Here is an 18,325-nt window from a genome sequence, read left to right as displayed (position 1 = left end):
CATTAGGCTGGCTAGATCTTGCGGAACCCATTCCTCACATATTGTTTTTATAACTAATTCTTGTAGTGGTATATACATTCATTCTAATTTTACTGTTTCATTTGGTCAACATAGTTTTTGTTACCATTCTTCCTATTTCATCGGTATCATTTGTGCCATTTCCTACAGTCACTGCAGGATGGAATATGCAGAACCCAAGGAAATTTGTACATTGGTTTGTCACAGGACTAATTTACCATCAGTTTCATGTTTTTTAGTATTCCCATCCATTGCTGCTTTGTTATTGTGTGTAGTAAAGAGGAATAGTGATGTAGAATGAAATTATTTTAGCACAGCTGTTGTAAGGTTTTGCTGCAGAATCTTTATATATTCATGTTCATTTTCGTGAGAGAAAAGGAACACCAACATTCATCATGCACTGCTGTTACTCTGCTGATTTTTAGACACAAGTTCCAGATGTATGCAACTTTCAGAAGATCCTTTGATATCAGTTTTCTTACCTGTCATTGCATGTTTTACAGTATTCTGTTGTTTTCTGTATCTCAGGTGACTTTTCTTTATTTCAGGTACACCAGTCATTTTTCATACAAAGAAACTATCATAGATCATCATTAATTTATATATCAAACTACAGGTATACCACCATATTTCCGGCAACTGATGGTTTGGCACCTCCTTTAGTCCAGATAAAATTGCGTGAGGGAACTTGAAATTACCACGGCCACCAGACTAGCTTACTAGGCGGCAGCAGATGGCATTGTGTGTAGGGCGCACTTATTTACATTCTTTACACTGCACTTGTTGGTCGTGATACTGCAATTCTGTGAGATGTTTAGCTTATTTTGTTTAGGTTTAACCCTAGCTATGGCTTCTAAGACATGTGAGTGTCAGTCGTGGTGTCAGACGTAAACACCAGTACATATCGATCCAAGATAAAGGAGAACTGTTGAAAAAAATAGACCGTAGTGTTTCGGTGCATAAGCTGTGTGACATTTACAGTATTGGTTCATCACCTGTTTATGATATAAAGAAGCAAAGGGAGAAAATATTGAAATTCTTTGCAGACTGCGATTCCAGGAAGCACATGATGATTAGAAAAGCTGAGCACGATCAAGTGATGATGGAATGGTTTTGACACGATTGGAGTGATGGAGTAGACTTGTCAGATAGTATGATAATGGACCAGGCTAAGTTGTTCCATAAAAAACTTAGATTACAACATGAGCGTGACCATAGTGAAGGATGGCTTCAAAGATTCAAGAAGCGTTATGGAATTTCCATGAACAAAGAGTGCGGAGAAAAGCGATCTGCAAACCACAAAGGAGCTGCCGAGTATATGGACAAATTTGCGAAACTCGTAGCTGACAAGCACCTCAGTCCTGATTAGGTGTATAATGCAGGCAAATACTTTAGACACAAGGGAGATCTATAATTAGTGGGCTAGAGGTGTGTTCATGAATTATTAATATGTGACCAGGGTTGGTCCAGCAAAATGCTGAATCCAGCAAGGCTTTGGAACCAAGAGTGCCGGAAAATTGGTGGTGTACCTGTATAGCACATTTATCATATTATGAATAACATTGAAAATCATTGAAAATCATTCTCTTGTTACACACTGGTATCGCAGTATTCCAATAGCTGTTTTAAACACCATCCTTTATGTTTAATATGATATCGATGCTTAGAAGCACCATGATCTAGTGTAATTACCTTTGAAATGGGAGCATGGGGTAGCTGGTTGAGTGAGTGTTGTAAGGAGTTGAACTGCTCTGTATAAACTAAACCCTAGAATTTTTAGGGTTACAGGTTATTAAAGTTTTAACATTTTTAGGATTAGATGATTATATCCACAAAGCTTTAAGCCTTATTTAGAAAGATAATTTGTTGAGAAACTTTCCTTTGCATATCTCTAGTCACCCAGTGCTACAACACATCTCACCCACTTTCTCCCTCATTTTACGTTCAATTTAACCCTTCAAAGTAAAGTCCGGTTGGTGAGAGGACAGGAGCAAAGGAAGGAGTAGCACTACTCCTGAAGCAGAAGTTGTGGGAGTGATAGAGTGTATGAAAGTAAACTCTAGCTTGATATGGGTAGAACTGAAAGTGGATGGAGAGACAAGGGTGATTATTGGTGCCTATGCACCTGGTCATGAGAAGAAAGATCATGAGAGGCAAGTGTTTTGGGATCAGCTGAGTGAGTGTGTTAGCTGCTTTGATGCATGAGACCTGGTTATAGTGATGGGTGATTTGAATGCAAAGGTGAGTAATGTGGCAGTAGAGGGGCCATAAGTATATGTATGTAAGTAGGAGAGATGGCCAGAGAGTATTATTGGAGTACATGTTAGTTGATAGGGGCATGAAAGAGAGACTTTTGGATGTTAATGTGCTGAGAGGGGCCAGTGGAGGGATGACTGATCATTATCTTGTGGAGGCAAAGGTGAAGATTTGTAGAGGTTTTCAGAAAAGAAGAGAGAATGTTGGGGTGAAGAGAGTGGTGAGAGTAAGTGAGCTCGGAAAGGAGACTTGTGTGAGGAAATACCAGGAGAGATTGAGTGCAGAATGGAAAATGGTGAGATCAAATGACGTAAGGGGAGTGGGGGAAGAATGGGATATATTTAGGGAAGCAGTGATGGCTTGCGCAAAAGATGCTTGTGGCATGAGAAAGGTGGGAGGTGGGCAGATAAGAAAGGGTAGTGAGTGGTGGGATAAAGTAAGATTGTTAGTGAAAGAGAAGAGAGAGGCATTTAGAAATTTTTTGCAGGGAAATAGTACAAACGACTAGGATATGTATAAAAGAGAGGCAGGAGGTTAAGAGAAAGGTGCAAGAGTTGAAAAAGAGTGTAAATGAGAGTTAGAGAGAAAGAGTATCGTTGAATTTTAGGGAGAACAAAAGATATTTTGGAAGGAGGTAAATAAAGCGTGTGATACGAGAACAAATGGGAACATCGATGAAGGGGGCCAATGGGGAGGTAATAACAAATAGTGGTGAAGTGAGAAGGAGATGGAGTGAGTATTTTAAAAGGTTTGTTGAACGTGTTTGAATATAGAGTGGCAGAAATAGGGTGTTTTGGTCGAGGTGGTTTGCGAAGTGAGAGGGTCATGGAGAATGATATGGTAAACAGAGAAGAGGTGGTAAAAGCTTTGCAGAAGATGAAAGCTGGCAAGGCAGTGGGTTTGGATGGTATTGTAGTGGAATTTATTAAAAAAGGGGGTGACTGTGTTGTTGACTGGTTGGTGAGGATATTCGATGTATGTATGGACAATGTTGAAGTGCCTGAGAATTGGCGGAATGCATGCATAGTGCCATTGTATGAAGGCAAAGGGGATAAAGTTGAGTGTTCAAATTACAGAGGCATAATTTTGTTGAGTGTTCCTGGGAAATTATATGGGAGGGTTTTGATTGATAGGATAAAGGCATGTACAGAGCATCAGACTGGAGAAGATCACTGTTGTTTCAGAAGGTGTAGAGGGTGTGTGGATTGGGTGTTTGCTTTGAAGAATGCATGTGAGAAATACTTAGAAAAACAGATGGATTTGTATGTGGCATTTGTGAATCTGGAGAAGACATGATAGAGATAGAGATGCTTTGTGGAAGATTTTAAGAGTATATGGTGTTGGAGGTAAGTTGCTAGAAGCAGTGAAAAGGTTTTACTTAGGATGTAAGGCATGTGTATGTGTAGGAAGAGAGGAAAGTGATTGGTTCTCAGTGAATGTAGGTTTGCGGTAGGGGTGTGTGATGTCTCCATGGTTGTTTAATTTGTTTATGGATGGGGTTGTTAGGGAGGTGAATGCAAGAGTTTTGGAAAGAGGGGCAAGTATGAAGTCTGTTGTGGATGAGAGAGCTTGGGAAGTGAGTCAGTTGTTGTTCGCTGATGATACAGCGCTGGTGGCTGATTCATGTGAGAAACTGCAGAAGCTGGTGACTGAGTTTGGTAAAGTGTGTGAAAGAAGAAAGTTAAGAGTAAATGTGAATAAGAGCAAGGTTATTAGGTACAGTAGGGTTGAGGGTCAAGTCAATTGGGAGGTAAGTTTGAATGGAGAAAAACTGGAGTAAGTAAAGTGTTTTAGATATCTGGGAGTGGATCTGGCAGCGGATGGAACCATGGAAGCGGAAGTGAATCATAGGGTGGGGGAGGAGGGCGAAAATCCTGGTAGCCTTGAAGAATGTGTGGAAGTCGAGAACATTATCTCGGAAAGCAAAAATGGGTATGTTTGAAGGAATAGTAGTTCCAACAATGTTGTATGGTTGCGAGGCGTGGGCTATGGATAGAGTTGTGCGCAGGAGGGTGGATGTGCTGGAAATGAGATGTTTGAGGACAATGTGTGGTGTGAGGTGGTTTGATCGAGTAAGTAATGTAAGGGTAAGAGAGATGTGTGGAAATAAAAAGAGCGTGGTTGAGAGAGCAGAAGAGGGTGTTTTGAAATGGTTTGGGCACATGGAGAGAATGAGTGAGGAAAGATTGACCAAGAGGATATATGTGTCGGAGGTGGAGGGAACGAGGAGAAGTGGGAGACCAAATTGGAGGTGGAAAGATGAAGTGAAAAAGATTTTGTGTGATCGGGGCCTGAACATGCAGGAGGGTGAAAGGAGGGCAAGGAATAGAGTAAATTGGATCGATGTGGTATACCGGGGTTGATGTGCTGTCAGTGGATTGAATCAGGGCATATGAAGCGTCTGGGGTAAACCATGGAAAGTTGTGTGGGGCCTGGATGTGGAAAGGGAGCTGTGATTTCGGGCATTATTGCATGACAGCTAGAGACTGAGTGTGAACGAATGGGGCCTTTGTTGTCTTTTCCTAGCGCTACCTCGCACACATGAGGGGGGAGGGGGATGTTATTCCATGTGTGGTGAGGTGGCGATGGGAATGAATAAAGGCAGACAGTGTGAATTGTGTGTATGGGTATATATGTATGTGTCTGTGTGTGTATATATATGTGTACATTGAGATGTATAGGTATGTATATTTGCGTGTGTGGACGTGTATGTATATACATTGTGTATAGGGGTGGGTTGGGCCATTTCTTTCGTCTGTTTCCTTGCGCTACCTCGCAAACGCAGGAGACAGCGACAAAGCAAAATGATAATAATGATAATTTTGAATGGAGAAAAACTGGAGGAAGTGGCTTGCTTTAGATATCTGGGAGTGGACTTGGCAGTGGATGGAACCATGGAAGCAGAAGTGAGTCACAGGGGTGAAGGTTCTGGGAGTGTTGAAGAATGTGTCGAAGGTGAGAATCTTATCTTGGAGAGCAAAAATGGGTATGTTTGAAGGAAAAGTGGTTCCACCAATGTTATATGGTTGTGAGGCATGGGCTATAGATAGGGTTGTGCGGAGGAGGGTGGATGTGTCGGAAATGAGATGTTTGAGGACAATATGTGGTGTGATGTGGTTTGATCGAGTACGTAATGAAAGGGTAAGAGATTTTTTTTTTTTTTTTCGCTTTGTCGCTGTCTCCCGCGTTTGCGAGGTAGCGCAAGGAAACAGACGAAAGAAATGGCCCAACCCACCCCCATACACATGTATATACATACGTCCACACACGCAAATATACATACCTACACAGCTTTCCATGGTTTACCCCAGACGCTTCACATGCCCTGATTCAATCCACTGACAGCACGTCAACCCCGGTATACCACATCGCTCCAGTTCACTCTATTCCTTGCCCTCCTTTCACCTTCCTGCATGTTCAGGCCCCAATCACACAAAATCTTTTTCACTCCATCTTTCCACCTCCAATTTGGTCTCCCTCTTCTCCTCGTTCCCTCCACCTCCGACACATATATCCTCTTGGTCAATCTTTCCTCACTCATTCTCTCCATGTGCCCAAACCATTTCAAAACACCCTCTTCTGCTCTCTCAACCACGCTCTTTTTATTTCCACACATCTCTCTTACCCTTACGTTACTTACTCGATCAAACCACCTCACACCACACATTGTCCTCAAACATCTCATTTCCAGCACATCCATCCTCCTGCGCACCACTCTATCCATAGCCCACGCCTCGCAACCATACAACATTGTTGGAACCACTATTCCTTCAAACATACCCATTTTTGCTTTCCGAGATAATGTTCTCGACTTCCACACATTCTTCAAGGCTCCCAGAATTTTCGCCCCCTCCCCCACCCTATGATCCACTTCCGCTTCCATGGTTCCATTCGCTGCCAGATCCACTCCCAGATATCTAAAACACTTCACTTCCTCCAGTTTTTCTCCATTCAAACTCACCTCCCAATTGACTTGACCCTCAACCCTACTGTACCTAATAACCTTGCTCTTATTCACATTTACTCTTAACTTTCTTCTTCCACACACTTTACCAAACTCAGTCACCAGCTTCTGCAGTTTCTCACATGAATCAGCCACCAGCGCTGTATCATCAGCGAACAACAACTGACTCACTTCCCAAGCTCTCTCATCCCCAACAGACTTCATACTTGCCCCTCTTTCCAAAACTCTTGCATTCACCTCCCTAACAACCCCATCCATAAACAAATTAAACAACCATGGAGATATGTGTGGTAATGAATAGAGCGTGGTTGAGAGAGCAGAAGAGGGTGTGTTGAAATGGTTTGGGCACATGGAGAGAATGAGTGAAGAATGATTGACAAGAGGATATATGTGTTAGAGGTGAAGGGAATGAGGAGAAGCGGGAGACTGAATTGGAGGTGGAAGGATGGAGTGAAAAAGATTTTGATCAATCAGGGCCTGAGCATACAGGAGGTTGAAAGGTGTGCAAGGAATAGAGGGAATTGTAAGGATGTAGTGTACCGGGGTCGATGTGCTGTCAGTGGATTGAACCGGGCATGTGAAGTGTCTGGGGTAAACCATGGAAAGGTCTGTAGGGCCTGTATGTGGAAAGGAAGGTGTGGTTTCGGTGCATTACACATGACAGCTAGAGACTGAGTGTGAACGAGTGTGGCCTTTTTTGTCTTTTCCTGGCGTTCCCTTGTGGAGGGGGGATGCTGTTTCGTGTGTGGCAGGGTGATGACGGGAATGGATGAAGACAGCAAGTACGAATATGTACATGTGTATGTATGTTTATGTCTGTGTCTGTATATGTATGTATATGTAACAGTGAGGTAGTGCCAGGAAAAGACCAAAAAAAAGGCCACATTCACTAACACTCAATCTCTAGCTGTCATGTGTATGTATATATATTCATATATATACACAGACCTATGCACGTATACATTTTCATCCTTGTTTGCCATCAATCCACATGTTATGCCTTGGGATAGGGAAGAAAGATTACTTCCCACATATTCCCTGTGTGTCTTAGAAGGCATCAAAAAGGGGAGGGAGCAGGGGGGCTGGAAATCCTTCCCTTCCATTTTTTTTTTACTTTAAAAATAAATAGGAACACATTAGGGGGCCAAGTGAGGATATTCCCTCCAAGGTAAAAATAAATAGGAACACATTAGGGGGCCAAGTGAGGATATTCCCTCCAAGGCTCAGTCCTTTGTTCTTAACGCTATCTCGCTAATGCGAGAAAGTGTGAATATGCATGAAAAAAAAATATATGGGTGGGAGTGGCAGTGAACTAAACTAGGGATCATGAATTGGTCAGGGTAAACTTTGGAATAGTCTTGGAGACCTAGTTATTGATAGAAGATTCATGTTCCGGCACAGTATACTTGAAGACTAGATATGTGCTATTGAATCCCATTTTTATGTTTTCCTGATGCTGTCTGGCTTATACTGGAAAGATGTTCATGTTTAAAGATGGGAATGAGGCAGGTTTTAAAAGGAACGTAATAACCCTATTGTAGAATAGCATCTGCTCTTTAATGGTAAACCAAAACAACATTAAGAAAGAAAAAGGAGAGGAAAAACCTGTATGTGCAGATACATATGTACCAGTTTCTGTTAGCAGACCTGGCAGTGGAATGCATCAGACACATACTGAAATCTGAAAAGAGAGTTTCTTAACTACTGTGTGTGCAACCTGTTCTGCCATTCAGTGCGTATTACAGATGATGGGAGAGCTCGGCTCATCTGTTTTCAAAATTCAAAATGTGGATTAAGCTGATACTGTAGCAGAGAGGTGAAGCTTATGCAGGACAATGATGGCTGCCTATTTGTACCTTCTCTTATCTCTAGATTTGTTAACTGTACTTAGTTTGGTTGGTCACTGCTGGTTTAGATTAGAATTTTATAGTTAAATTTCAGATAATTCTTAATTTAGCGTATAAGAGGCAGATCAGTAATGGTGAGAAATCTGCAGGTGCTCCATAATCAAGACACAGAAGTAAATGTCCTGAAAAGTTTTTGTTCTTTTTGAGAATTTTTTTTTTTTTTTTTTTTTTTTTTTGCTTTGTCGCTGTCTCCCGCGTTTGCGAGGTAGCACAAGGAAACAGACGAAAGAAATGGCCCAACCCACCCCCATACACATGTATATACATACGTCCACACACGCTAAAATATACATACCTACACAGCTTTCCATGGTTTACCCCAGACGCTTCACATGCCCCGATTCAATCCACTGACAGCACGTCAACCCCGGTATACCACATCGCTCCAATTCACTCTATTCCTTGCCCTCCTTTCACCCTCCTGCATGTTCAGGCCCCGATCACACAAAATCTTTTTCACTCCATCTTTCCACCTCCAATTTGGTCTCCCTCTTCTCCTCGTTCCCTCCACCTCCGACACATATTTGTGTAAATTAGTTTATCATAGTTCATAAATGATAGCAGATAAAGTGAAAACTTAACAAGCACCATAGTAGTACTGAATTTTTTTCACTGAGCACGTTGACCATAAGGATATGTGTAACTAAACTGAAAGTGTATATGCACGTGCTTTTGTGTATGTAAATAGAGATGCAAATTTGATATACTTGAATTGATACATTGTATGGAACAGTGAATATCAACCAATTTTCTAGGGACTAATTTTTTTATGAACTTCCTGTTTATTCATTAGAAAGTGTATTATTGGCTCATTATTGGATTCTTGTTGAAAATTGCACCTAGATTGTTGACAGACTTCAATTTCTTTTTCTAATATTCCCTATTTTATATCAGAGATATGTACCTTCCAGTGTATTTTTCATATTTTAAACATTTGTTTATATACCTTTTTGACTTAAGCTTTCACTCAATGTAACACCGGGCAGGTTCCTCAGATTTGGTTTTATGCAGTATCTCCCGGTTATGTCTTTTGTGTATTTGTTTTAGAAGGTTTCCGTTTTAAGCTTCTCCTGCTGTGGTTATGGGTTTTAAATGTGATAACAGGAGGATTCTTTATTATGTTACAAGATATGTGCCTTGTAGTTTGTTTTTCATCATTAATTTTTCTACCTTGTATTTCTAGGGTTTTGTTAAGGCTTTAGTTTGTTATTTCCTTCAGCTTTATTGTATCCCAGTAAGACTTTTTTTAGGATTCCTTGTATGTCAAAGATGTGACCATAATTCTTATTTCCATATTTTGGCTGAATTGATACATCTTTGTGTCAGCCTGCCTATCAGATGCTAAAGTTTGTCAACCTTTTTGTGTGCATTAGATTTTTAGTTATTGTTAATGGCTTCATGAAACTTGGTTGGGGAAGGTTGCACTTTGTGCTCCAGCCATATTATCATGGAAGACACATGTTTTATTTTCCCCTACCATTATGACACTGGAAATCTAGTAATTAGTGCATGCATTTGAGAATGTGTTTGTTAAAGTATGTAATTTTATGTGTGCATATTCTCTAAGGTGAGGTTTACATGAAGTTTGCATTTACAGTGGTCATGCATCATATTTGGATTTCCCTGTTATTCTACCATCCATTGTCACTGAATCAGAAGTGTGTTACACTTTACATCTGCTTTATTTCATACAAGTATGAAGATTTTGTTTCTACAGAGTATCATTGTCCATCAAGTTCACATTATTTCCATTCCTTCTTCCAGTATCTCACCTTGTTCATGATGCATTTCTGAACGTTGCATTTTTCTAACTTTTGTTTCCGTGTTACCTGTTGGTATAGTCATATCTGTAAGTTGGACAGTCTAGTTGAGTTAAACGTTTTAGCCTTACTAAACTAGAGCAATTCATCTCTTTCATGTACTTTACTATAGTGTTCCTACAGTGTGTGTGAATCTCAGTAACCTAGAACATTTATACTCTTCCATACATTTCATTCATCCTCACATAATTGCACCTTTCTTCTTATCTTTCACTCCCTAACCTGTCATTTTTTTAAATTATCTTTCTCATTATTCTCTTCTTTTATTTTTTCCATATCCAGTCACTTCTAGGTTATCTGTTTAAGACTAGTTGTTAACTTTATTATGAGGAAAGCCTTTGAAATCTTCATATGATTAAAAGTTGGGGTTTGATTTAAAAGTGAAACATGCGTTTTCTTTGCATCAGGCTTTTGGTAAGCATGCTGGTTTCAACTTACTTCTCCAATACAGGACGAAAATACTCAGAAAGTGAAGGTCACAAAATTCTTAGCGCTTGACAAGTGCCTGCCGCGTCGAGACTTCCTTCAGCTGATTGAGCTTCCAAGTACCCAGCCACATGAGCTATACTATGATGCAGAATGGCTGACAATCCTACGTCTTACCAACCACCTTCTCTCTATTGGTGTGCAGACTGTCTACATGCCTGGCCCAGGTGGTTCTGAGAGGTAATATTGCATTGGCATCGACTGTCTTCGTTCATGGTTAAGTTGCTTGTGGGCTAAGTGGTGTGGAGGTTTAATCGGTTAGTAAGGAGATCTGAGACCTTCTGCCAGACAACGTCCTTTGAAAAGTGGGTGTTTTATTTCTTTTCTAGAGATTAGAAGGTTAATATTTTGAAACCTGCAACCTCTTCGTTGTTTGACAATGGAGGCTGTTGTTCACGGTTTTTGTTAGTGACTAAAGACGTGACAAAATAAAAGAATTTTGATTGGCATTTTGATTTGTTATTGTTACAATTGTGATATTTTATTGAAAGTAACCTTTATTTTGAAATTTAGTAAAATATTGTCTTAATTACATTGTTACATGATAGATTTATCTTTAGATACAAGCATAGAAGCAGTGATTGTGCGATAGTGTAAGGAAAGTAAAGAGATATATGTAAGAGTGTAAGTTGTATACTTTGTGACAGGATGGTGGATAAGAGACAGTAGAGTGGTAAAGATGAGCTGAGGATCATTAAAATTTCCCACCTTAGATGATCAGCTTTTTAGTCTATTATTTTAGGGAATGCTATTTCGTGTGTGGTGGGGTGGCGACAGGAATGGATAAGGGCATTAAGTATGGATATGTACATGTGTATATATGTATATGTCTGTGTATGTATACGTTGAAATGTATATGTATGTATATGTGTGTGTGTGGGCATTTATATATATACATGTGTGAGTGGGTTGGGCCATTTCTCGTCTGTTTCCCTGTGCAACCTTGCAAATGCAGGAGATGGCGGTAAAGTATATTATAGTTAGGGAATTCCAGTAAAGAAAGATCTGGCTTTGAGCCTAATCTTAGTTTAGGGAATGCTATGAAAAAAGATGTTTTTCTTTTAGTTTAACCTCAGTTTAGGGAGTACTAGAAAAGATAGATATGGGTTTTAGCAAGATCTTTGTCCAGAAAGTACTAGAAAAGAAAGGTACTGTGCATGAATTTTTTGCCCTTCTTGTAATTTGGTAGAAATAATGGGGGACTGTTTACTTTGTTGTTTGAGGTTTGAATGAATGACAGATTGGGTTATTGCCTGCATGGTTTTTACATATTAGAATTCATGGTGAACATCTCCTTTCACAGCTAATGATAAATGTTTAGTCCTAAAACCAAGCAGTTCATCACATTATAGGAGATTCTGCTTGTCCCATCTTATTTTTAGTGTAGTAAAATGTGATTGTGATGTGGATAGACAGGTAGGTGTGCAGTAGTAGTTGGACACAGAAACTCCATTGTGCATTACTGAAAAGGAATGTAGACTGGTTATATATAAACATATTGTTATTATATAGTATATACAGACTGTTTGAGGGAGTTGAGTTGGGATACACATTGTAAGGTTATGAGTAGAATATGAAGATAATGCTGTTTTCTCAGAGTATTTGTGTTGTATTTCTTTAAGACTGGAGAAGCAGTGGTTGATGTTAAGAAATGATTTTGGTAGTATTGAATTATGAAATTAGATATGCAGTGAAGTACAATTTATCGAGGAACTATTCCAGCCCATCAGAAACATATTTTTGGTGTACACAAAGTCTGTTATACGTGGGAAGTCTTCTTGTCCACCAGTGACTTGTTTGTAGTATACTCAAAGTCTGTGGTATAATTTAATCTTTGTACCTGTTCTGCACATTACAGAATGTTACATAAAGGTGACTGGAAGTAGAAAATGCTAGAGTTGCTGCTGAACTTATCATTTTGGAGGAGGAATAGCAAACAAACCTTTCAGCTCATAGGGAGTTGGAGCAGATTTGTTGAGTGTGTATTTACCATGTCATGTCATATGGAATTGACATGGCATTTTCCCACTTAAGAGGTTACCACCCCAGTCTGTGGGAAATAACTTAATTGATGTCTTCTATTGGCAAACAAATTGTTTTTAGCTCTGGATTTGATGTGATGGAGCAGTTTGTTGGCTGTCATAATGAAACATTGTTGTCAATTATCAAAGTGAAGGATATTTTTTTTGGTATTCATATCATCTGGTTGTTGGAACCGTGTTTTCTGATTTCAGAAAAATATTGAATCTTGTGAAGTACAAGGAAGGACATGTGTCATGTTGCATTGTTTGGCAGGATCTGGAAAAAAGATAAGCTCCGAACTGTGATAATTTTTGTTTATTTTCATTATGATTAAGTGTATAAAAGAATGTGATAAGTGAGTTGCAACTTTTCTACACTTAAGAGCAGACTTTGGAGATAATTGGTTGAACTGACCTGTTAGTGTGACAATTTAGCAACCATTAAACATAATCCTGACTGACAAAACAGAGAGACCACTTCCTACTCAACCTGTTGGCGGCCAAAAGCTCTTTAGCTAGGAACTTGATAATATGAGCCTGACCTCTAAGTTGAGCTGCAAAGTGAAACCAGCAGTTACTCCATCCTTGTAGGGGGTTACATATCAAGCCTATGTAGACTGCTTTTTATTATTTATTTATTTATTTTGCTTTGTTGCTGTCTCCTGCACCTCTGAGGTAGCGCAAGGAAACAGACAAAAGAAATGGCCCAACCCACCCCCACACACATGCACACACACACAACACACACACGTCCACACACGCAAACATACACACCCACACATCCCAACGTACACACATATATACACACACAGACACACACACATGCACACACTTCACACTGTCTGCCCCTACTCACCCCCATCACCACCCTGCCACACACGGAATAACATCCCCCTCCCCCCTCATGTGCGCGAGGCAGCACTAGGAAAAGACAATAAAGGCCCCATTCGCTCACTCAGTCTCCAGCTGTCATGCAATAATGCCCAAAACCACAGCTCCCTTTCCACATCCAGGCCCCACAGAACTTTCCCTGGTTTACCCCAGACGCTTCACATGCCCTGATTCAATCCATTGACAGCACGTCGACCCCAGTATACCACATCGATCCAATTCACTCTATTCCTTGCCCGCTGTTCACCCTCCTGCATGTTCAGGCCTCGATCACTCAAAATCTTTTTCACTCCATCTTTCCACCTCCAATTTGGTCTCCCACTTCTCCTCGTTCCCTCCACCTCCGACACATATATATTCTCTTGGTCAGTCTTTCCTCACTCATTCTCTCCATGTGCCCAAACCATTTCAAAACCCTCCTCTGCTCTCTCAACCACACTCTTTTTATTTCCACACATCTCTCTTACCCTTACATTACTTACTTGATCAAACCACCTCACATCACATATTGTCCTCAAACATCTCATTTCCAGCACATCCACTCTCCTGTGCACAACTCTATCCATAGCCCATGCCTTGCAACCATACAACATTGTTGGAACCATTATTCCTTCAAACATAGCCATTTTTGCTTTCCGAGATAATGTTCTTGACTTCCACACATTCTTCAAGGCTCCCAGGATTTTCGCCCCCTCCCCCACCCTATGATTTACTTCTGCTTCCATGGTTCCATCCACTGCCAGATCCACTCCCAGATAACTAAAACACTTTACTTCCTCCAGTTTTTCTCCATTCAAACTTACCTCCCAATTGACTTGACCCTCAACCCTACTGTACCTAATAACCTTGCTCTTATTCACATTTACTCTTAACTTTCTTCTTTCACACACTTTACCAAATTCAGTCACCAGCTTCTGCAGTTTCTCACATGAATCAGCCACCAGCCCTGTATCATCAGTGAACAACAACTGACTCACTTCCCAAGCTCTCTCATCCCCAACAGACTGCATACTTGCCCCTCTTTCCAAAACTCTTGCATTCACCTCCCTAACAACCCCATCCATAAACAAATTAAACAACCATGGAGACATCACACACTGCTTTTTGCTTTTCATATTTTACTAATCCACCGTAGTAATGACTCTTCATAACATATATTTCATTTAGAAGGTGGGAAATCCTCCCACCTTAAGATGTATTACTTGTCAAAAGGAACCAAGCGAGGATCCCCCCCCTGGCTTTTTCATCTGTTCATTTGTCTGAAAGATGAGGAAGGGAAGTATGTTCTTGTTTTTTTCAAATTCAAGACTGATTTTTAACTTTTCTGCATAGAAGTTTCAAGACTTCCTTGTCCAAAATGTCTTCACTTCTGAAAATACTTTGAAGCTTGGTGTGAAGTTTGTGAATGAAATATGTCGTAGAAGGCAACTTAGAGTGGCAGGAGTGGGTGCAGTATTTCAGTTTCTGAAAGATGGAACAGAAGGAGTCAAGAGAGGAGTGCTCATCTTCCCTGAAAGCTCAGGCTGGGGTGTCTATTTGTGCATGGAAGTAACCAACATGTGAAGTGGGTAAAAATGAAAGTAGGTTGCAAGAGACAGGTGATTATTAGTGCTTATGCACCTGGCAGTGAGAAAGAGGAAGATGAGAGACAAGTGTTTTTGGAGCAGCTGAGTTAGTGTTTTGGCAGTTTTGGTAGTGGAGATTGGGTATTGATGATGATGATATAAATGTGAAAGTCAATAATGTAGTAATTTAGGATATGATTGGGGACATGGGGTATTCATTGAGGTGATTATGAACAGACAGCTTTTGGAGTTGTGTGCCAAAAGAATACTGGTGATTGGGTATATTTGGTTTAAAAAGACATAAGTATACATGGAAGATGAGAGGTGGGTAGGTGAGAAAAGAAAGGGGTTGAACGAGAAAAAATAGGTGTATTAGGTGGTATTAAAGGGGAAGGGGTGCAAGTGATTGGGAGATGTGCAAGAAAATGCAACGGAGGTCAAAAGGAACGCACAGGGGGTAAGTAGGGGTTATATGAGAGTTGGGGGAGTGATTATCAGTTAACTTCAGGGAGAATTGGATGTTTTAGAAGGAGCTTGATAGTGCTAGAAAAACAAGAGAACAGTTAGTAATATCAGTGAAAGGAGCTAATGGGTAAGTGGGAACATTTAGAGATCAGGTGAGGAGATGGAGTAAGTAGAAAAACAAGAGAACAATTGGGAATATCAGTGAAAGTAGCTAATGGGTGAGTGGTAACATTTATAGATAAGTTGAGGAGATGGAGTAAGTATTCAGAAGGAATGTTGATTGTTTACATGAGAAGGACAGACAACAGGAGGCCTGATTGGCCCATGACTGGGTTGTCTGGTAAAAAGAAAAACAAACAGACAAAAAGAAAATGTAGTTCCTGTGAGCAGTTTTTAGGCTATCACCGACTCCCCACTGCTGCATATTAGCCCTCTAGTGTCTCCATCACCACTGTCGTTTATTTCCAGCATTTTTCTCAGAGTATACCTGAATTTATAAGATATTTTTCTAACAACTTTTTGAAAGTAATTTTTTTTTTTTTTTTTTTTTTTTTTTTTTTTTATACTTTGTCGCTGTCTCCCGCGTTTGCGAGGTAGCGCAAGGAAACAGACGAAAGAAATGGCCCAACCCACCCCCATACACATGTATATACACACGTCCACACACGCAAATATACATACCTACACAGCTTTCCATGGTTTACCCCGGACGCTTCACATGCCTTGATTCAATCCACTGACAGCACGTCAACCCCTGTATACCACATCGCTCCAATTCACTCTATTCCTTGCCCTCCTTTCACCCTCCTGCATGTTCAGGCCCCGATCACACAAAATCCTTTTCACTCCATCTTTCCACCTCCAATTTGGTCTCCCTCTTCTCCTCGTTCCCTCCACCTCCGACACATATATCCTCTTGGTCAATCTTTCCTCACTCATTCTCTCCATGTGCCCAAACCATTTCAAAACACCCTCTTCTGCTCTCTCAACCACGCTCTTTTTATTTCCACACATCTCTCTTACCCTTACGTTACTTACTCGATCAAACCACCTCACACCACACATTGTCCTCAAACATCTCATTTCCAGCACATCCATCCTCCTGCGCACCACTCTATCCATAGCCCACACCTCGCAACCATACAACATTGTTGGAACTACTATTCCTTCAAACATACCCATTTTTGCTTTCCGGGATAATGTTCTCGACTTCCACACATTTTTCAAGGCTCCCAAAATTTTCGCCCCCTCCCCCACCCTATGATCCACTTCCGCTTCCATGGTTCCATCCGCTGACAGATCCACTCCCAGATATCTAAAACACTTCACTTCCTCCAGTTTTTCTCCATTCAAACTCACCTCCCAATTGACTTGACCCTCAACCCTACTGTACCTAATAACCTTGCTCTTATTCACATTTACTCTTAACTTTCTTCTTCCACACACTTTACCAAACTCCGTCACCAGCTTCTGCAGTTTCTCACATGAATCCGCCACCAGCGCTGTATCATCAGCGAACAACAACTGACTCACTTCCCAAGCTCTCTCATCCCCAACAGACTTCATACTTGCCCCTCTTTCCAAGACTCTTGCATTTACCTCCCTAACAACCCCATCCATAAACAAATTAAACAACCATGGAGACATCACACACCCCTGCCGCAAACCAACATTCACTGAGAACCAATCACTTTCCTCTCTTCCTACACGTACACATGCCTTACATCCTCGATAAAAACTTTTCACTGCTTCTAACAACTTGCCTCCCACACCATATATTCTTAATACCTTCCACAGAGCATCTCTATCAACTCTATCATAAGCCTTCTCCAGATCCATAAATGCTACATACAAATCCATTTGCTTTTCTAAGTATTTCTCACATACATTCTTCAAAGCAAACACCTGATCCACACATCCTCTACCACTTCTGAAACCACACTGCTCTTCCCCAATCTGATGCTCTGTACATGCCTTCACCCTCTCAATCAATACTCTCCCATATAATTTACCACAGTAATTATAGTCTTATTATACACTACAACTGTCGGTAACTTATTCCATAGCTCAACACACCTATAGAAAAAGCTTTTTCCCATGTCCATATTATTTCCTCTAGCCTTGAGTTGTACTCCATTTGTCCTGGTAACCTTATTATCTTGTATTGTGGAAAGATGTTTGTGATTTACTTTATCAAACTTATTCAGAATTTTGAAAGCTTGGATTAAGTTGCTGTGAAGTCTACATTTTTTAAGGGAGAAGAGATTCATTTGTTTTATCGTCTCTTTGTATACTAGATTTCAAAGGGATGGGATCAATTTGTCGCATCTTTCTACTTGCTCTAATTTTTCCTCATCTTTTTTATAGTTTGAGGACCAAAACTGGACTGCTTATTCAAGATTTGGTCTTACTAGAGAATTATAAAGTTTGAGAATTGTTTTTGGTGTCTTGTAATCTTTTGGTGTTTTGAAACATAACATTTGGTTGCCTTTTTTACTTGCTGCTCGACACTGTTTAGTGTATATCAGAGTGTTGCTAATTACAACTCCAGGGTCCTGTTCTTCATTTACTTAAGTTAGAGAGTTCTGAATAGTTTGTAGTCATAACATCTCCAAAGTGCATGACTTTACACTTGTCTACATTAAACTTCATTTGCCATCTGTCTGACCACTCTGCTAGTAAGTTAAGATCTCTTTGAAACATTTCACAGTCCAGCCTGTTTACAGCTCTACCTCCTAGTTTTGTATCGGCAGCAATTTGGAGATTTTAGATGTGCGATTGAGTTCCAGGTCATTAATGTATATTATGAAAAGAATTGGGCCTTGGACTGACCCATGTGGCACACCACTCATTACGTTTAGCCAACATGAGACTTTGCCTTTCAATACTACGCACTGCTTTCTTCCAATAAGCCAGTTTGTGATCCATGTAC

General features: G+C 40.4%; 1 protein-coding gene across 1 annotated transcript in view; it reads left to right on the top strand.

Annotated features, from left to right (window-relative positions):
• Positions 1-18,325, top strand: part of ldbr (lariat debranching enzyme) — a 127,757-nt gene that overhangs the window by 44,289 nt on the left and 65,143 nt on the right. Inside the window, exon 5 of the mRNA XM_071691515.1 lies at positions 10,417-10,631. Within this exon, the coding sequence (XP_071547616.1) occupies positions 10,417-10,631 (215 nt within the window). The remainder of the gene's footprint in view (positions 1-10,416; positions 10,632-18,325) is intronic.

The sequence above is a fragment of the Panulirus ornatus genome, chromosome 50, assembly GCF_036320965.1.
Source record: "Panulirus ornatus isolate Po-2019 chromosome 50, ASM3632096v1, whole genome shotgun sequence".
Classification (NCBI taxonomy): Eukaryota; Metazoa; Arthropoda; class Malacostraca; order Decapoda; family Palinuridae; genus Panulirus; species Panulirus ornatus.
Note: the sequence above shows the minus strand (reverse complement) of the source record. Positions and strands in the feature narration are given on the sequence as shown.